The following is a 22,140-nucleotide window of genomic DNA, read 5'->3' on the forward strand; positions in this document are numbered from 1 at the left end:
GCTGAATAATCGTTACTTTTCAGATCACGCTCATGCCCAATGGATGCAGGGTTTGTCTACGACGAGTTTCACCGACTCCCCGTTCCACCGGCCCCCGAATCATCGGGGACAACGGCGTTGACGAATCGCGCAAATAATCACGCTTTGTGGAAAAAAGTTTCACCTGTTTTTTCAAAATTTTACAAAATATTAGGTATCGTTAGGATAAGAATTCAAATGTTGGTCGAATTGTAACGCAAAATTTGTACAAGTGACATTAAATTTGTATTCTCAGTTAACTACACTTTCTACTACATCATTTATATAGATTCATTGTTGTAGTATTATCAGAGTATCAATTATTGTAATCTAGAAGAACAATGAGATATACTAGATTTTATGATTATGCATGTAAAGCTCATTTTCATTCTGTCCGCAGAAATGTATTTTTTCATCATTGGGGAAAACGGCGTTGACGAATCGCCTAAATAATCACGCTTTGTGGAAAAAAGTTTCACCTGTTTTTTCAAAATTTTACAAAATATTAGGTATCGTTAGGATAAGAATTCAAATGTTGGTCGAATTGTAACGCAAAATTTGTACAAGTGACATTAAATTTGTATTCTCAGTTAACTACACTTTTTACTTCATCATTTATATGGATTTATTGTTGTACTATTGTCAGAATATGAATTATTGTAATCTAGAAGAACAATGAGATATACCTACTAGATTCTATGATTATGCATGTAAAGCTCATTTTCATTCTGTCCGCAGAAATGTATATTTTCGTTGTGGTGAAAAAAATAAAATAAATAAAACAGTCGAAAGAAAATTTCATTTACTTTATTATTTTTCAGGAGAATATGAATACTGTGAACGTGAAATTTACAAAAAAATGATCGAAAATTGACACGAAATATATGTAAATTTTTTTAAGACAAGTTGCTGTAGTTTTTAGTGAAATTTTTTTATTTACACTTATAATTGTAACTTGCATTGATACTTGAAATAAAACATTCACCTAATATTGATATACAACCTCTGAGAAAAGTCTTGCACTTATTTAAAATCCAAAAATCCGATCCAAATCCAACCAAAATCAAATTTCCACTAGTCGACAACGAACAATAGAAGAACATGATAGAAATGGTAACAAAATTATTAGATATACACGTCAAATTGAAAGATCGATCACGTGCTCATTGGCTTGGGATTTCAATTCAACTTCTGAGTAATAATAATTTTATTTGCTGCGTGATGTAAAAAATTACGGAGCACATAATTAATATGCCTACAAGAGAGTAAGGAAAAAAGACAAATTCAAGTGGTCAGAAAATAACAGAAAACATTTATTTTCTCCTCATGTAAAAAATAAAGAAATGAAATATGGAGTAAAAATGGAGTAACAAAGGAGTCAGTCGAGCGTGTTTCTGCACAACCAGCTGCCCGAACCACGTTATGCGAATTATTATTCCGTTGGTCCAGCATTGCGAATTTTTCCTCGTATCGAGCAGCCAGAGCGCAGACAAACTTTCCTTTAACTTCGCGTTAAGCGGGATTCGCGAATCGCGAAAACTCTCAACCCAGCAGCAGAGCCTACCTGAAATTTTTCCTCTCTCTTTCTCTCAGCTGCAGTCTCTTTCGGAATTCCTGCTCTTGCTGTAGTTGTTACTCATAGTGAACTCACCCAGCTTTGATTCGATCGTTTATGAAAAGCACTGCACCCTTAGCAGAACCGTCACACCGATTTCCAGATTTTCGTGAAACGCGTTTCCACTCATGCGTGTTTCTGTAGTCAAGCTCTTAACGAAGCTCGACGATTAACAAGTAAGGAACATCGAAATGAAACCGTACCCTACAAATTATTTGTGAAAAATTGTATGAAAGAAAATTTGATACACTCATTAATTTACGGTAAAGTTTACTCTCCTGATTATATCCGAATTGTTAAATTTTTTTTTTCAAATTCTTGCAATCTTAATTATACAATAATCCTAATACATCAGTATCAGGTATTATTCTTTCAAACTTTTCGTCTCTTTCAGACACTCTTGTCTTTTTTACCTTGAGAATTTCTCTCTGTCGTTACTTTCGAATCAAAATTACCATAATCAATAAGGAGAAAAAAAATCCGCTCATGGAATGAGAAAATTATCGCAATACTGCAGAAAAATTTCTCTTAGTGCTTTGAAAAATTGAAAAGAATTATAATGCACGTGAAACATCTTTTGCATAGATTGAATTTGCGGAAAAAATTTTACTCTGGGAATGTAATTTGCGAATGGATGTATATAAAATGAGTTGCAGCGGCGAGTGAGGTGAAAGGAAGGGAGCAGGCAGGGAAGAGAGGCTGTGAATCTTTATTCTATTAGCCTTTATCTCTCGTTCGCTACTCCAGGAGAGTTAACAGTCCTGGTTCTGGCGCAGGAGACTCCGGGAACAACATCGAGGACGGCAAGACACTCGTGGAATACGGATAAAATATTCATTATTCCTTCGGCTAATCCGATTGCTGATCAGTTAAGGAAAAACGTTGGGGTCGCCGGGTTGGGCGGTGTGTGTCTAACTTTTATCTCGGGAATTTGTATCCACCGCTTCGAATCGGCAGCCAAGTCAAAGTGCCTCGAAAATGCAATGATTCAAAGTTTACTTAATGTTTTTTCTTCTCATCTTCAATCAAACTGAAATATTCAGATGTAATTTTAGAAACAGTAGATTATTCATTCGTACTCCGTTTTTACATTCTCTCGAAAATAGTAGCAAACACTTTTCATCCAAGAGTGGAATATTTTTAATGGCACTTTTTTCCAACACAACCAGAACTTAAAATCCACGGTTCTGTTTGTTGAATTTTGTGAGAAGAGATTCTGAGAATTTTTCAGTCTTATGATGATAGTTGTAATATGGTTCAAACTTTTGTCTTAAGATATTCTTGTTTGAGTATAAACGGTAACTGCGTTCTAATGTTGGTGTCGCAATGCTTTGATATTATCACTCGGATGCCGCGGTCCGCCGCGGTGCAGTGGGTGTCAGCCTTAACTTTTGAAATGTCCTACCATTTCCGAACACCTCCAACCATCCTATTTACCTATATTACTAGATTAGCTATTATATGAAAAGAGAAGAATTATTCACTTCGAAATGGGATTCTATTCGACGCGCGCTCGATGTATTCCATAACATTAGTATTCCTAATTATTTCAACAACTTTTCATTTGCTCTCTCAATCTTGAATTTTCGTAGGCATATAACCAAAACGCTGTTCTAGCTAGTCGAGAGTGAAGTATCTACGTTGAGTAGAGAAGCAAAATTGTTTTTCGAAAAGTATTCGGATGAAAAAAAATTCAGAGTAACTGTAATACATCACGGATGCGCTAATTTTGAACGAGATGAAATGGATGCTTCGTATATGAGATAGTATTTAACGCTGCGTAATGATTTAAAGACCTAAAAAGGTGATAGGAAGAGAAAGAACGAAGCTTCTTAACACTTCGAGTGTATTTTAACACACATTTGAAAGATACGAGCAAAATTTTTCATCATCCAACTGTCGCAGAACGGCAGCGTTATCGGCTGACCCGTTGAGTAAAGGATATATCTTCAGTCAACGGCTGACCATCGAAGGGCCTGGCCGCTTGAGTCTGGAATCGGCAGGACAGATAAGGTGTGTATTTCTTGTATGAAATGTGAACACTAGAATCATTATACATCACATCATATCATCATACATCATACATCATACATCATACATCGTACATCATACATCATACATCATACATCATCATACCTAGTATTACAGTTCGAAACCAAAGTTTGAATTTTCGGATGTTCGGAAAGTGACGTCACCAATCTAAAATCGGCTAGCCGAGTTCCTCAGTCTGGTAACAACCGCGCAGTAGAGCGGACGGTTGAGAGTCGCGCTCCGCAAACTTCGAGTACCGGGTTCTCAGCCTCCCGGATCCCGCGCTTCGGGTCCGCTACGCGGTGAAACTCGACTTCCAGGATAAGCGCTCCGTGGTTCCTGGTTCACGTTTACAATAAATTATTTCAATTCGTTTTTCGCGCAAGCTGAAATTCAGTAGCTGTCGGTGCGCTAATAAAATTTCTCGACTTCCAGGATAACCGCTCCGTGGTTCCTGGTTCATGTTTACAATAAATTATTTCAATTCGTTTTTCGCGCACGCCCAAATTCAGTAGCTGTCGGTGCGCTAATAAAATTTCTCGACTTCCAGGATAAGCGCTCCGTGGTTTCTGGTTCACGTATACAATAAATTATTTCAATTCGTTTTTCGCGCACGCCCAAATTCAGTAGCTGTCGGTGCGCTAATAAAATTTCTCGACTTCCAGGATAACCGCTCCGTGGTTCCTGGTTCATGTTTACAATAAATTATTTCAATTCGTTTTTCGCGCACGCCCAAATTCAGTAGCTGTCGGTGCGCTAATAAAATTTCTCGACTTCCAGGATAACCGCTCCGTGGTTCCTGGTTCATGTTTACAATAAATTATTTCAATTCGTTTTTCGCGCACGCCCAAATTCAGTAGCTGTCGGTGCGCTAATAAAATTTCTCGACTTCCAGGATAAGCGCTCCGTGGTTCCTGGTTCACGTTTACAATAAATTATTTCAATTCGTTTTTCACGCAAGCTGAAATTCAGTAGCTGTCAGTCCGCTAATAAAATTTCTCGACTTCCAGGATAAGCGCTCCGTGGTTCCTGGTTCACGTTTACAATAAATTATTTCAATTCGTTTTTCGCGCAAGCTGAAATTCAGTAGCTGTCGGTGCGCTAATAAAATTTCTCGACTTCCAGGATAACCGCTCCGTGGTTCCTGGTTCATGTTTACAATAAATTATTTCAATTCGTTTTTCGCGCAAGCTGAAATTCAGTAGCTGTCGGTCCGCTAATAAAATTTCTCGACTTCCAGGATAACCGCTCCGTGGTTCCTGGTTCATGTTTACAATAAATTATTTCAATTCGTTTTTCACGCAAGCTGAAATTCAGTAGCTGTCAGTCCGCTAATAAAATTTCTCGACTTCCAGGATAAGCGCTCCGTGGTTCCTGGTTCACGTTTACAATAAATTATTTCAATTCGTTTTTCGCGCAAGCTGAAATTCAGTAGCTGTCGGTGCGCTAATAAAATTTCTCGACTTCCAGGATAACCGCTCCGTGGTTCCTGGTTCATGTTTACAATAAATTATTTCAATTCGTTTTTCGCGCACGCCCAAATTCAGTAGCTGTCGGTGCGCTAATAAAATTTCTCGACTTCCAGGATAAGCGCTCCGTGGTTTCTGGTTCACGTATACAATAAATTATTTCAATTCGTTTTTCGCGCACGCCCAAATTCAGTAGCTGTCGGTGCGCTAATAAAATTTCTCGACTTCCAGGATAACCGCTCCGTGGTTCCTGGTTCATGTTTACAATAAATTATTTCAATTCGTTTTTCGCGCACGCCCAAATTCAGTAGCTGTCGGTGCGCTAATAAAATTTCTCGACTTCCAGGATAACCGCTCCGTGGTTCCTGGTTCATGTTTACAATAAATTATTTCAATTCGTTTTTCGCGCACGCCCAAATTCAGTAGCTGTCGGTGCGCTAATAAAATTTCTCGACTTCCAGGATAAGCGCTCCGTGGTTCCTGGTTCACGTTTACAATAAATTATTTCAATTCGTTTTTCACGCAAGCTGAAATTCAGTAGCTGTCAGTCCGCTAATAAAATTTCTCGACTTCCAGGATAAGCGCTCCGTGGTTCCTGGTTCACGTTTACAATAAATTATTTCAATTCGTTTTTCGCGCAAGCTGAAATTCAGTAGCTGTCGGTGCGCTAATAAAATTTCTCGACTTCCAGGATAACCGCTCCGTGGTTCCTGGTTCATGTTTACAATAAATTATTTCAATTCGTTTTTCGCGCAAGCTGAAATTCAGTAGCTGTCGGTCCGCTAATAAAATTTCTCGACTTCCAGGATAACCGCTCCGTGGTTCCTGGTTCATGTTTACAATAAATTATTTCAATTCGTTTTTCACGCAAGCTGAAATTCAGTAGCTGTCAGTCCGCTAATAAAATTTCTCGACTTCCAGGATAAGCGCTCCGTGGTTCCTGGTTCACGTTTACAATAAATTATTTCAATTCGTTTTTCGCGCAAGCTGAAATTCAGTAGCTGTCGGTGCGCTAATAAAATTTCTCGACTTCCAGGATAACCGCTCCGTGGTTCCTGGTTCATGTTTACAATAAATTATTTCAATTCGTTTTTCGCGCACGCCCAAATTCAGTAGCTGTCGGTGCGCTAATAAAATTTCTCGACTTCCAGGATAAGCGCTCCGTGGTTTCTGGTTCACGTATACAATAAATTATTTCAATTCGTTTTTCGCGCACGCCCAAATTCAGTAGCTGTCGGTGCGCTAATAAAATTTCTCGACTTCCAGGATAACCGCTCCGTGGTTCCTGGTTCATGTTTACAATAAATTATTTCAATTCGTTTTTCGCGCACGCCCAAATTCAGTAGCTGTCGGTGCGCTAATAAAATTTCTCGACTTCCAGGATAAGCGCTCCGTGGTTCCTGGTTCACGTTTACAATAAATTATTTCAATTCGTTTTTCACGCAAGCTGAAATTCAGTAGCTGTCAGTCCGCTAATAAAATTTCTCGACTTCCAGGATAAGCGCTCCGTGGTTCCTGGTTCACGTTTACAATAAATTATTTCAATTCGTTTTTCGCGCAAGCTGAAATTCAGTAGCTGTCGGTGCGCTAATAAAATTTCTCGACTTCCAGGATAACCGCTCCGTGGTTCCTGGTTCATGTTTACAATAAATTATTTCAATTCGTTTTTCGCGCAAGCTGAAATTCAGTAGCTGTCGGTCCGCTAATAAAATTTCTCGACTTCCAGGATAACCGCTCCGTGGTTCCTGGTTCATGTTTACAATAAATTATTTCAATTCGTTTTTCGCGCACGCCCAAATTCAGTAGCTGTCGGTGCGCTAATAAAATTTCTCGACTTCCAGGATAACCGCTCCGTGGTTCCTGGTTCATGTTTACAATAAATTATTTCAATTCGTTTTTCGCGCACGCCCAAATTCAGTAGCTGTCGGTGCGCTAATAAAATTTCTCGACTTCCAGGATAAGCGCTCCGTGGTTCCTGGTTCACGTTTACAATAAATTATTTCAATTCGTTTTTCACGCAAGCTGAAATTCAGTAGCTGTCAGTCCGCTAATAAAATTTCTCGACTTCCAGGATAAGCGCTCCGTGGTTCCTGGTTCACGTTTACAATAAATTATTTCAATTCGTTTTTCGCGCAAGCTGAAATTCAGTAGCTGTCGGTGCGCTAATAAAATTTCTCGACTTCCAGGATAACCGCTCCGTGGTTCCTGGTTCACGTTTACAATAAATTATTTCAATTCGTTTTTCGCGCAAGCTGAAATTCAGTAGCTGTCGGTGCGCTAATAAAATTTCTCGACTTCCAGGATAACCGCTCCGTGGTTCCTGGTTCATGTTTACAATAAATTATTTCAATTCGTTTTTCGCGCACGCCCAAATTCAGTAGCTGTCGGTGCGCTAATAAAATTTCTCGACTTCCAGGATAAGCGCTCCGTGGTTCCTGGTTCACGTTTACAATAAATTATTTCAATTCGTTTTTCGCGCACGCCCAAATTCAGTAGCTGTCGGTGCGCTAATAAAATTTCTCGACTTCCAGGATAACCGCTCCGTGGTTCCTGGTTCATGTTTACAATAAATTATTTCAATTCGTTTTTCGCGCAAGCTGAAATTCAGTAGCTGTCGGTGCGCTAATAAAATTTCTCGACTTCCAGGATAACCGCTCCGTGGTTCCTGGTTCATGTTTACAATAAATTATTTCAATTCGTTTTTCGCGCAAGCTGAAATTCAGTAGCTGTCGATCCGCTAATAAAATTTCTCGACTTCCAGGATAACCGCTCCGTGGTTCCTGGTTCACGTTTACAATAAATTATTTCAATTCGTTTTTCGCGCAAGCTGAAATTCAGTAGCTGTCGGTGCGCTAATAAAATTTCTCGACTTCCAGGATAACCGCTCCGTGGTTCCTGGTTCACGTTTACAATAAATTATTTCAATTCGTTTATCGCGCAACCCCAAATTCGGTAGCTGTCAGTACGCTAATAAAATTTCTGTAACTTTACAATCTTCTCATAATCTTTCTGGTAGATAATATCGATAAAAAAATTATATCAAACCTTACACATTATTTTTGATTTGTTCTCATGCTGAAAATATTTATTAGTATTCGTGGTATAACTCGAGGTGGTTGGCGGTGGTCGGAGGTGGACGAGGAGGAGGACGAGGAGGACGAGGATTTGTGTTGGGTGAGTAAAACACTTTTATAATATTTGATGGCAATTGTAATTATATTTCATCTGAAATATTACAAACTTGTCACGTTCACAATAAATTATTTCAATTCATTTTTCGTGTAAGCACATATTCAGTAGTAATGAATAATCTTATACAATTTATTATATTGTTAATTAATTAATTCATATTCTTATAATATTTGATGGCAATTGTAATTATATTTCATCTGAAATATTACAAACTTGTCACGTTTACAATAAATTATTTCAATTCATTTTTCGTGCAAGCACATATTCAGTAGCTATGAATAATCTTATATAATTTATTACATTATTAATGAATTGATTAATTACATTAATCCTTACACAATATTTTTGATATGTTCCTATACTAAAAATATTCATTACTATTCCAGGTATTACCCCAGGTGGTCGGAGCCGGACGAGGAGGAGGACCAGGTGGACGAGGAGGAGGACGAGGTGGACGAGGAGCAGGCGGGGTGGGTCGTGGGAGAGGACCTCTCCTCTCCTCAGAGGAGGGGAGCGGGAGGGGCAGGGAAGGGCGCCGTGGGCGGGGAGGGGGAAGGGATGGGAAGGGAAGGGAAGGGAGGGGAAGGGAAGGGAAGGGAAGGGAAGGGGTGGGGCGAGGAGGGGGAGGGGGAGGGGGCGGGGAGGGGGAGGGCGGGAGGGCGGGAGGGAGGGAGGGAGGGCGGGCGGGCGGGCGGGCGGGCGGGCGGGAGGGTGGGCGGGAGGGAGAGAGTGGAGGACGGATGTCGATGCAAGCCCGTTAGAGTTAATAGAGCAGTACCGGCCCCCCTACACGCCCGCCCGCCCGCCCGCCCGCCCGCCCTCCCTCCCTCCCTCCCTCCCTCCCTCCCTCCCGCCCTCCCGCCCTCCCCCTTCCCTTCCCCCTCCTCTCCCCCTCCCCCTTCCCCTCCCCCACCCCGCCCCATCCCTTCCCTTCCCTTCCCTTCCCTTCCCTTCCCTTCCCTTCCCTTCCCCCTCCCCGCCCACCTCTCCCCCTTCCCTGCCCCTCCCCCTCCCCTCCTCTAAGGAGAGGAGAGGTCCTCTCCCACGACCCACCCCGCCTGCTCCTCGTCCACCTCGTCCTCCTCCTCGTCCACCTGGTCCTCCTCCTCGTCCGGCTCCGACCACCTGGGGTAACACCTGGAATAGTAATGAATATTTTTAGTATGGGAACATATCAAAAATAATGTGTAAGGATTAATGTAATTAATAAATTGATTAATAATGTAATGAATTGTATAAGATTATTCATAGCTACTGAATATGTGCTTGCACGAAAAATGAATTGAAATAATTTATTGTGAACGTGACAAGTTTGTAATATTTCAGATGAAATATAATTACAATTGCCATCAAATATTATAAGAATATTAATTAATTAATTAATAATATAATAAATTGTATAAGATTATTCATAGCTACTGAATATGTGCTTGCACGAAAAATGAATTGAAATAATTCATTGTAAAAGTGACAAGTTAGTAATATTTCAGATGAAATATAATTACAATTGCCATCAATTATTATAAAAGTGTTTTACTCACCCAGCACAAATCCTCGCCCTCCTCGTCCTCCTCCTCGTCCACCTCCGACCACCTTCAACCACCTCAGGTTATACCTTGAATAGTAATAAATATTTTCAGTATAAGAACACATCGAAAATTTTGTGTAAGGATTAATATAATTGAGTTATTGATTGAATAATTAATTGATAATATAATAAATTGTATAAGATTATTCATAGCTACTAGATATGTGCTTGCACGAAAAATGAATTGAAATAATTTATTGTGAACGTGACAAGTTTGTAATATTCCAGATGAAATATAATTACAATTGCCATTGAATATTATAGGAATATTAATCAATTAATTAATAATATAATAAATTGTATAAGCTTATTCATAGCTACTGAAATTGTGCTTGCGCAAAAAATGAATTGAAATAATTCAATGTAAACATGAGAAGTTTGAAAAATTTCAGCTAAAATATAATTACAATTGCCATGAAATATTATAAAAGTGTTTTACTCACCGAGCACAAATCCTCGTCCCCCTCCTCCTGAATCACCGAGATTACCCGCAACCACCCCTAACTACCTCCAACGAAAACCGCCAACCACCTCGAGTTATACCTCGAATACTAATAAATATTTTCAGCGTGAGAACAAATCAAAAATAATGTGTAAGGTTTGATATAATTTTTTTAACGACATATTTTACCAAAAAGATTATGAGAAGATTGTAAAGATATAGAAATTTTATTAGCGCACCGACAGCTACTGAATTTCAGCTTGCGCGAAAAACGAATTGAAATAATTTATTGCAAACGTGAACCAGGAACCACGGAGCGCTTATCCTGGAAGTCGAGAAATTTTATTAGCGCACCGACAGCTACTGAATTTCAGCTTGCGCGAAAAACGAATTGAAATAATTTATTGTAAACATGAACCAGGAACCACGGAGCGGTTATCCTGGAAGTCGAGAAATTTTATTAGCGCACCGACAGCTACTGAATTTCAGCTTGCGCGGAAAACGAATTGAAATAATTTATTGTAAACATGAACCAGGAACCACGGAGCGGTTATCCTGGAAGTCCAGAAATTTTATTAGCGCACCGACAGCTACTGAATTTCAGCTTGCGCGAAAAACGAATTGAAATAATTTATTGTAAACGTGAACCAGAAACCACGGAGCGCTTATCCTGGAAGTCGAGAAATTTTATTAGCGCACCGACAGCTACTGAATTTCAGCTTGCGCGGAAAACGAATTGAAATAATTTATTGTAAACATGAACCAGGAACCACGGAGCGGTTATCCTGGAAGTCCAGAAATTTTATTAGCGCACCGACAGCTACTGAATTTCAGCTTGCGCGAAAAACAAATTGAAATAATTTATTGTAAACATGAACCAGGAACCACGGAGCGGTTATCCTGGAAGTCAAGAAATTTTATTAGCGCACCGACAGCTACTGAATTTGGGCGTGCGCGAAAGACGAATTGAAATAATTTATTGTAAACGTGAACCAGAAACCACGGAGCGCTTATCCTGGAAGTCGAGAAATTTTATTAGCGCACCGACAGCTACTGAATTTGGGCGTGCGCGAAAAACGAATTGAAATAATTTAGTGTAAACGTGAACCAGAAACCACGGAGCGCTTATCCTGGAAGTCGAGAAATTTTATTAGCGCACCGACAGCTACTGAATTTGGGCGTGCGCGAAAAACGAATTGAAATAATTTAGTGTAAACGTGAACCAGGAACCACGGAGCGGTTATCCTGGAAGTCAAGAAATTTTATTAGCGCACCGACAGCTACTGAATTTGGGCGTGCGCGAAAAACGAATTGAAATAATTTATTGTAAACGTGAACCAGAAACCACGGAGCGCTTATCCTGGAAGTCGAGAAATTTTATTAGCGCACCGACAGCTACTGAATTTGGGCGTGCGCGAAAAACGAATTGAAATAATTTAGTGTAAACGTGAACCAGAAACCACGGAGCGCTTATCCTGGAAGTCGAGAAATTTTATTAGCGCACCGACAGCTACTGAATTTGGGCGTGCGCGAAAAACGAATTGAAATAATTTAGTGTAAACGTGAACCAGGAACCACGGAGCGGTTATCCTGGAAGTCCAGAAATTTTATTAGCGCACCGACAGCTACTGAATTTCAGCTTGCGCGAAAAACGAATTGAAATAATTTATTGTAAACGTGAACCAGAAACCACGGAGCGCTTATCCTGGAAGTCGAGAAATTTTATTAGCGCACCGACAGCTACTGAATTTGGGCGTGCGCGAAAAACGAATTGAAATAATTTAGTGTAAACGTGAACCAGAAACCACGGAGCGCTTATCCTGGAAGTCGAGAAATTTTATTAGCGCACCGACAGCTACTGAATTTCAGCTTGCGTGAAAAACGAATTGAAATAATTTATTGTAAACGTGAACCAGGAACCACGGAGCGCTTATCCTGGAAGTCGAGAAATTTTATTAGCGCACCGACAGCTACTGAATTTCAGCTTGCGCGAAAAACGAATTGAAATAATTTATTGTAAACGTGAACCAGGAACCACGGAGCGCTTATCCTGGAAGTCGAGTTTCACCGCGTAGCGGACCCGAAGCGCGGGATCCGGGAGGCTGAGAACCCGGTACTCGAAGTTTGCGGAGCGCGACTCTCAACCGTCCGCTCTACTGCGCGGTTGTTACCAGACTGAGGAACTCGGCTAGCCGATTTTAGATTGGTGACGTCACTTTCCGAACATCCGAAAATTCAAACTTTGGTTTCGAACTGTAATACTAGGTATGATGATGTATGATGTATGATGTATGATGTACGATGTATGATGTATGATGTATGATGATATGATGTGATGTATAATGATTCTAGTGTTCACATTTCATACAAGAAATACACACCTTATCTGTCCTGCCGATTCCAGACTCAAGCGGCCAGGCCCTTCGATGGTCAGCCGTTGACTGAAGATATATCCTTTACTTCACGGGTCAGCCGATAACGCTGCCGTTCTGCGACAGTTGGATAATGAAAAATTTTGCTCGTATCTTTCAAATGTGTGCTAAAATACACTCGAAGTGTTAAGAAGCTTCGTTCTTTCTCTTCCTATCACCTTTTTAGGTCTTTAAATCACTACGCAGCGTTAAATACTATCTCATATACGAAGCATCCATTTCATCTCGTTCAAAATTAGCGCATCCGTGATGTATTACAGTTACTCTGAATTTTTTTTCATCCGAATACTTTTCGAAAAACAATTTTGCTTCTCTACCCAACGTAGATACTTCACTCTCGACTAGCTAGAACAGCGTTTTGGTTATATGCCTACGAAAATTCAAGATCGAGAGAGCAAATGAAAAGTTGTTGAAATAATTAGGAATACTAATGTTATGGAATACATCGAGCGCGCGTCGAATAGAATCCCATTTCGAAGTGAATAATTCTTCTCTTTTCATATAATTGCTAATCTAGTAATATAGGTAAATAGGATGGTTGGAGGTGTTCGGAAATGGTAGGACATTTCAAAAGTTAAGGCTGACACCCACTGCACCGCGGCGGACCGCGGCGGACCGCGGCGCAGTTACCGTGAGATGCGCCCACTATAGTCGCGTGACCACCCGCCCGATACTGTTTCTACGAAAAAGAGATATCTATCAATTATCTGATGACCACGATTTGTCTCCGTCGTCACTCAGTCATGCACTCTTTCGTTAGAAGGCATGCGTTTAGACACATATTCTCGACATTGCAGCGTTTGAATCAAAAGTCCGTATCGACGTCATTGCGAGCCAGAAAATAATCGTGCTGAACCTCAAGCGAATGAAAAGATGCAGAAATCAAATGTCAGAATGCTTCATATTCTGTTGTGAAGTTCCTTCAAGTGTAAGTTCCACGATGACTTAGATGTCGTATTTGAATGCCTGATGGTCGATGCGGATTGAAAATCTCCATGTAAATAAATTTCGGGACGATTGGAGAAGTAAATGTTTTTAAAGAAGATAATCCATTTTTATGTTTTGTCAAACTCATTTATTCATCTCCATGAGTACAGAAAGGTGTGCATGTGCATAATCTTATAGTGAGAAATCTATCCCAGTCAATGTACTTGTAACGATACTAGTTATTTTATCATTGGAATCTTCTTTTTTCACCACACCTCGTTGAACAGCATCTTCAAATATCAATTTCTTTAGTTATCACTCAACCTTGATCGAAGTACATCCTCCGGCATGCCTGTTAATTGTTTTATGCATCCAAAGCGCAGAACAAATAAAGTAGCTCCTGCTTCTACAAAAATCAGAAAATCTTGTAAAAGCATCATCAATTTTAGTTCAAACCCTATTCTGTAATTTGTAAATTCTAAATAAAAACATACGAAGTAAAGAGAAAGGGGAAAGCAGCCGAGAGTGAGGGAAAAATAAATAAAAAATTAGAAAAACAAAGAAGAGGGAAAAGAAACGAGTAAAACAACGAAAGAAGAAAAATTTCTAGCAATAACTCGCGTATCGCTTAATAGCCGTCAAGGTTAACCCTGCGAAATGAAGGCCGCACGCGAAAAGCTCGGCAACCTTCGTCATCGTCTACGCAATCGTTGAGCCATTCCTCAACGTCGACACAACTCGATACCGCATTGTTTTTAATTCTTACCAGACAGATCGATTCTCACCTAAAAGTATTTTGTTTGAATTGAAATCGTTTGTCGAGCCTTTCTTGATATTAAAAGTTTTCATTCAATCAATTTTCCCCAATCTTTCTATAATAGTTTGATCAATTTTTTTGTTTACAGCTGTGATCAGTGAAAAAAAGAATTTTGCGATTCTAGTACGCACAAAATATTAAAACACCACGTAAACTCTTAGTTCTATCTAAATCTAGTAAACTGAAATGTGAAACAATTAAAAGAGGAATAAGGAGGAAGAAAAAGTTGTAAGAACAGCGTAAGCGCACTTTTTTTGTATTGCAAGAAGGAAAACGAAGAAACAAATTATTTCGTGTATACATTGACGTAGAGAGGCTGGTGATAATTGGAATGTAAATTAATGTATAAGTTCGAATGAATATCATTAAGCGGGCTTAATTCCGAGCCGACCCCTTCTTTTTCACCCCTCAGCTCCCTTCTATTCTCCTCGCCTTTCCACAACGACTGCGCAGAACTTAATAGCTGGGAGCTCGACAATTAACGGTTGGGCTAAACGGTTGAGTGTATACGTATTGCGTGTATACGCCGAGATCTGTTGTGTACAAGCGTATATGTATATGCGAGGCATGCTGGTGAGTAAGGGTGGATACGAGCGAGCTTTACTTCGGGCTCGTTACTAATTCCTGTGGGGGAGAAGCGGCGGTATAGCGGCGATTTAAATTAACAGAAACTGCCGGAAAGCTACACCGTTTCGTACTCTATTCGAACGTGTTATCGTAAAAAAAGTACCCAAGAATCACGTTCGGCTAATTTCATTTCAGCATCAGTATCAGTGTCGATGTTTATTAAGGCCCATGGCAATATTGGACGACTTTGAATTATCTGTCTCGAAAAAGTTCAACAAATACGAAGACAAAAGACTTAAACGGGAGAAATTCAATACTTATAGCAAGAGAAACAGAGAAAGAATAAACGCAAGTACAGCGATAAAAAAGAATAATAATAATAATAATAAGTACGGAGCAGCGACGAGGCGGAAAGCATGGTAAAAGTATGGAGACGTAGGTCAGGTTACATAAAATATTAAAACTGAAAATAAAATGAAAAGTAAAATAAATAAAACTACCAAACTAAAAATTCAAATTGAAGTTATGAATAATTTCATGATATATATGTATATATTGTATAATTAATGCTTAAAACTGCGTTCCGGTGCAAACATATCAATATTTACCGAGAGTGAGAATAAAATAACGACTAGCTTACTCCTAATCACTTCAGCCACTTTGGAAAATAGATTTTAGACACCTCGGTTCTGCAAAAATAAACATTTAATCTTCCTGAAAGGATATTTACGACCGTTTCGTTGAATCGATCTCCTCGTTTGATCCTGTTTATGATTGGCCTGCCTTTCAAACCACATTCTGCCCTCCTTCTTCACACTCAAATATTCAATTTCGATGATCACTTTTCGGTCCCAAAGCTGGCCATTTTCAAAGCCATGGCCAAACAGCTGCAATTTTAATTCCTGGTAAATCTTGAACGAAATCACGCCCCAGGTTTATCAAATTTACACAATCTACCCTGCGGTTCTCCACTGCGACTGTGCCTCGAATCCTTGAATCGCCTCTGAAATTGTGAATTCCGAAAATCATCTGATAAGCTGTCATTCTACTTCCCCATGAACTCCAGACGGTTTGCCATCCAAATTTTACAAATTTACACAGTCTAGCAAGCGGTTTTGCAACTGCAGCTCGTCACGTCGCGCTTGCAGAAATGCAGCATTAATGGATGCTCCATTAGCTGGGAATTGCAAAACAGTGACTTAAGATTAAGCTCACCATTCCCTCACTCACCTCGGCAATAACGCGCGCGGGTGTCTACCAACCAACGTTCATTTGTGCATCAATTAAACCTCGGAGAGCAAGAGGAAGAAGATCGGTGTTGTCGTTGCCGGGGCGTTTTACGCGGTGTATAATGCCTGCAGCTTGTTGTAACCCGATGTAATTATTCCATCGAAGTGGCATCCACTTGTATAAATTAACCCTGTATATATACACACAATCTCAAGAGCTAACTGGTACAGATTGAGAGACTGGGAACTCCGGCGCTACTTCCGCTTCCTCTTCTGCTTCTGCTTATTCCGCTCTGCAGCAGGTTGACTTGCTAACAGTATTTGCCGTTCGCCTTATTCACATTCTCCCACCCTCCTGTCCTTCCTGTAACGCGACACTGACCCAACCAACTGCGAAAAACCCTCAACCTTTTAACCCCTCGTTCTATTTCCATTGATCGACTTCTTTTTTTACTCCGCTCGCTTCTATTTTATTCCCCGCCGCGGTTTTCACCCTCCGAAATCTGTACCTGTCTCCACTCTCTGTTCGGACTCTTGTTATTTTTATACATTCATTCCTTTTCACTGGTTGGTGGAATTCGTTCCACGGATTGATCCGGCCAGTCCGGACGCTTTGATCCTGTGGTAAAAAATCAAAATATTCCAAGATTATTCTTACAATATTCTCGGTTCAAACGCGGAGCTTCGAGCATGACAGCCTTTTGAAATCGAGGCGAAATTACAACCTCGACTTCTTCCCTGATGCCGAAGAATAAAACATTTTCGAACGACGATATAATATCAATCTCTGCAGAGAACCTTCCGCTCGAAGAGTGAAAGAGGGAAAGAGACGCGTTGCATGTCGGGCAGGAGTCGCGAAAGGGAGGCTGATGCAAGTCAACGAAGACGGTGCAAAATTCCCTCGATTGTATGTTAATGCAACCTCCAGCTCGTTGTGCATAAATATGCAGCGGTGACTGCCGGCAGCAAGCTGAAATGGAATAAGAGAAGGGAGGATTCCCTCCATTCGAGATTCTCGGTATTATTCTTTTTTTTATTCCGCTTTCTATTCTTCTCTCGAGCAATATTCCAAATCATTATATTACGGATAATAAGCGCTGGGTAATCGAACGCCATCGAGATTTTGTGCAGCTTCTGCTGCAGACCGACGAACCACCTGCAGATCAGCTTCCGTACGGTTACGTTTCTTGTAATTATAATTGCAGGTAGATTGCTTTCGCTTTGTGCCGTTTTCACGTAACAAAAATAAGACTCCGTTAAAACTAAAGGATAGAAAGTAACGGTGCGATATAATTCTACCCTAGCTTGCGGCTAGTGTCAATTTATTAACGGACCATGATTCCATAATATCCTGTGAAAATTGGTTTGAGGAATTAGTTTATTTGAAGGAAAATTTTCATTCTCACTATTCCTCCTCAAGAGTAAAAATCTAAATAATATCTTCGAAATTATTAACCGAAATTTTTTATAAAAACCCCAAATTTATACAGAAATTAATTGGTGGATCTTATTCGTAAATGAATCAATTTGGATAATTGTTTTTGAAGAATATATTTAAACAAAAAGGTTGGAGTCAGATCTACATGAGTCGGACCACCCACCACATGTTTTCTATTCGTGCTAGGTGCAAAAACTGCAATCTCAGTATTTTAACTAATTCTACGATCATTTTGACAGGTCAATCTACAATTCTGTGACAGAAAACAGTATACGGCTTATCCAAATTTCTTCATAAAAAATTCCCATCTCCAGCATTTAGCCCCACTTAATTTTTGTAGAATTTGAACAGAGTTCGATCAGTGTATTAATCGAGAACAATTTTTTTTTTCTGCTTTTTTTAAACTGCATTTGTGGATATAATTTGTTCGCTGTTTGTGAACTCGAGACAGACAGTATTCGAAATGTAGCGAGCGAATTGAAGGGTGTAAAATTCCACCACGCTATTTCGTTTCGACACTATAATTTGGGGTGTTCCCCTATCTCCCCTCACGCTTTTTACTCGCGTGGTTTTTTTTTCTATAATTTCTCTCGCACGCGAGACGTTTGCGGTGGATTCAACGAAGTACAACGGAAAATACTGCGGTTTGACGTACAGGTAGACGAAAGTATAAGGGGCGCGGGGATGAAGCGGTCGTACGACGGTGGCCGTTTGGGGTGCCATTTGCCCGATCATTTTCAGCTCGGAAAGCACTTTGCCCTGAACGTGACGAATGCAGATTTTACCCCTCCTCCGACCTTCGCACCAAGCTCGTCGCCGCGGGTTTGCACGAATCGTCGTAATTGCGCTTGAGAGCTCAGGCGTCATTACGATAACTCTCCATGTGTTTCCAGATTGCGGAAAGATCCAGATCGCACTCGCAGCGTGTGCTATTCAATTTGAACGACTCGCTGCGGTCGCTTGATTCGTTGGCTGAAGAATATAACCACGGGTGTACGACTGGGAAAATTTTCCCTACGAGCCGGTATATTCGTCAGTCAACGTGGTAAGTCAACGTTTCACGCATCGGACGGCTGAAATATCGACGCAAAATATTTCCTGCACGAACTTGTTGTTGACATGAATTGAAAATTTATTTACAATTTTTTCAATACTTTTTTTATATCAACACCGGCTTGGAAATTTTTAATTTCAAGTCCAGTGGAGCCTGCGGAAGTCGTCTCATTTCCTAACAGTGCGGTAAAACGACTTTGCGCAGGCGCGCAAATGGAATTCTTCATTTCACGCACTAGGAATTTTTTTTGCGGATGCGCACAACTCGAATGCTCGATTTCACACGCTGGGGATTTTTTTAACGCGTGCGCACGATCGGATTACTCAATTTTACCCACCGCGTTATCAAGCGGACGTTACCTAGCCTCAATTTCAGGAGCTGTCAGTGGCACGTTCCATGATTACCAAGTCAAACTTCCATTCACAGATGCGGATGGGCAACTCATGGCGCAAACTGCACACTTATCGGAAATCGCCCACTTACCGCACTAACACTGTATACTCTTAATACCCCATTTTTACTAGAAAAACTATATTTGTAAGTACAGTAATATGAGTTTACTTGTTATTTCTTTTGAAACGCAGACGTTTTATTCACATCGACTTATTCTCTAATGCGCTTTCGGAATTTCATCAATTTCTTTACCGATTACCGAAGTTTTTTCTTTGTTCCGAACTGCAGCGTGCTTGGGTATTGATCACGCAATCAATCACAAGGCTCGTATAACTTATGTCCGTGACTGAAGTGGAGCCAGCTCAAGAACGTGACAAAAATTACCAATAACCGACGGTCTGGATATTTTTTTGGAACTAAAAACAAAACGTATTCATCTTAGAGTTTTTGTGCAAAGAATTATACGAAAACTTTCAGAAATGAAGGTAAACCAAGTTTTTATACAGATAAACTGAAAGCCCGAAGTCAATCAGGCTGAATTTCGTGTAAAGATTAATATGGGATTCTTCTAAAACTGTCAGCAACTGAACTCTTTTCATCCGAATTTGTCGTTTATAATTTGATTTTATGCCAGTCACAGTTTCTTTCAAAAACAGGCAACTCAATTGAATTTAATTTCGCTACTTAGCAGTTTTGGCTAACTGATTTTTTCGTCGTGCTCGTATAATTTTTTGCACGTATAAGCGATCCTATGCGTGATTGAAAAACTGTGTTTCACCGTAAGTAACATCCTCGAATCGAGCTGTGCAAATCGAATTATTTGTGCGGATGGATTTCTGCTGTAGATTGTAAACTGCACCGCGCCACAACCCGACTTGCAAATTCCTCAGAATTAGCGATACGCCTGGAGGAAGCCTGCCTCGCGGAATAATTCGTTGCCGTTCTGGGAAAATAGGATGGATAGAAACAGGAACAGGTAAAGAGACGGAGACGGAGACTCGGTTCAACGTTACCGCCAAATTTATGCAAACTTTGTAACAGCGCACCTTGCTGCCGGTGCAACTACTCTAACGAGATTTCTACCGCAACGTACGTTTCTATCTAAACACTGAAAATGTCTCGACGTTTCACGATATTGATAACTGTGGTATTTGTCGTTCGTTGTAAACTTTAGTTAGTAACTTCCTTTTCTCGTTCTTAATTTTATTTCGCATAATCTTGACAGATATTTTCCGGTTTCAACAAATTTCTCACATTTTTACAAACGAAGGAAAAACGTTGAAATAAAAAAATCAAAAACGGTGAAAGAGGATCAGACGCTGGTTACGTTCGCATGGAATTCCCCATTATTTGCGTCCTGGACGACGACGAGGATCGGCGGCTGTACGTTGTTCGGCTGATCGAGGAGGCGGTTCAGGAGGCCCATCATGCACTGGGTTTCGCAACTACAGCAACGTAATAAACCGTCGGCAATAACCAGCCTGAGCTTCGAGCGAGTGCAGCGGCGTCAATCGCATGCCGACAATCGCAATCGCTGCGTTCGATATTCGGTCTGCACTAGCATTCAGGCTCTAGCTGAAACAGCTCGCGTGTAGAGCGTGCCTAATCGCTTCCTATGCAGGCCGGTCACTTCTGATACAGTAGAATTAATTAGCTGGCCCGGTAGCAACCGATATATCTCCTTTGCTCCCTACGAAAATCCCCTCCCAGTTATAACAACCCTCGTTCAGACGGGTTTAGGGGATGCATGTAACGGCTGCAATTAGCCGCTCTGTTATAAATTACTTATTGTTAAATACAATATATTCTACATACCTGTTATGCTCATATCTTGTTTAGCCGCGTTTTACGTGGGAGATGAAAGTTTGCCTCACATAAGCGGATAAATTGATGAACAATGTATATTATATCTTATATAAATAAAATAATATGTAATAAATATATAACTAAAATTGTTCCGTGCAAAATAGTTATTCAATTTTCTTTCAAACGTATTACACAATTGTTTTAATTCTCAGAATACGGATTGATTGAATTTGAAATAAAGTAACGCATCTTATATTATTATAAAGACAAATTTGTGTTTGTATAATCTGTATCTATATTTATTCATTCATTTTGTTTATTTACAATATATAATAGTTTGTTGATTTTGTTATTTATTATTGTTATTATTATTATCATCATTATTTCTTGTATCCGTGATATTTTCCGTTTCTTCGATTTTTTCTTTTTTTGTTTTTTTTTTTTTTCTTTTTTTCTTCCACTTTCGTCATTTTCGTTTCTCTTTGTACAAAAATTTCTTTCACTCGTCTATGTATAGTTGTATAATAATAACAATATATGTATCGTATGTATTACGTAAATATATAGCAATAATTGTATAAACGGTCAAGTAGTATATGGGGATTTTTTTTTTTAATTCTTTATTCTTTATTCAGGCGTGTAAAAAGGAACGGAAGCAAATTCCTATTTTTCATACACATTTTTCTTCTCCAAGTTTTTGATTTTTATGGATTCTGCGTTTTTAATATTTTTTTCTTTTCGCAAACCGCGTCGTCATTGAGACAAAATATTTTTGTTCTACGTGGAACGAATATTATTAATCAATGTACATAGTATACCTGTGCTTAATAAGAATCGAATCGAATTTCGATGGTCGTACCCCTAAAATTAGTACATTTCCATCATTTTGAACCAATTTGAGGGGTGCGACCATCGAAATTCGATTTCACTCTTATCAATGACAGGTCTAATGTACATGCGTATAGAGATACTTCCGTTCCTCCTGTAATTCTTAACATACCCTTAGTATTTTACTGATAACGTTGGCAATGATGGTTAGATTAATAATAACAACAATAATATTGATAAGATTAAAAAATTGTGTGCAGCGAAATTGAGAGGGAAGAACTAAAAAACAGGTAA

At 39.7% G+C, this 22,140-nt stretch overlaps 1 protein-coding gene and 1 long non-coding RNA gene across 2 annotated transcripts in view; one reads left to right on the forward strand and one right to left on the reverse strand.

Moving 5' to 3' along the window:
- Positions 1 to 10,264: 10,264 nt before the first annotated feature.
- On the forward strand, positions 10,265 to 22,083 carry LOC124186351. The gene is made up of 3 exons (XR_006871641.1): positions 10,265 to 10,276; positions 21,285 to 21,294; positions 21,890 to 22,083. It is a non-coding gene; the product is annotated as an uncharacterized LOC124186351 (long non-coding RNA).
- Positions 13,869 to 22,140, reverse strand: part of LOC124186350 (hemicentin-1-like) — a 90,154-nt gene continuing 81,882 nt past the window's right edge. Inside the window, exon 12 of the mRNA XM_046577977.1 lies at positions 13,869 to 14,120. Within this exon, the coding sequence (XP_046433933.1) occupies positions 14,079 to 14,120 (42 nt within the window). The 3' untranslated portion in view covers positions 13,869 to 14,078. The remainder of the gene's footprint in view (positions 14,121 to 22,140) is intronic.

Source organism: Neodiprion fabricii, chromosome 7 (assembly GCF_021155785.1).
Source record: "Neodiprion fabricii isolate iyNeoFabr1 chromosome 7, iyNeoFabr1.1, whole genome shotgun sequence".
In the NCBI taxonomy this organism is placed as follows: domain Eukaryota; kingdom Metazoa; phylum Arthropoda; class Insecta; order Hymenoptera; family Diprionidae; genus Neodiprion; species Neodiprion fabricii.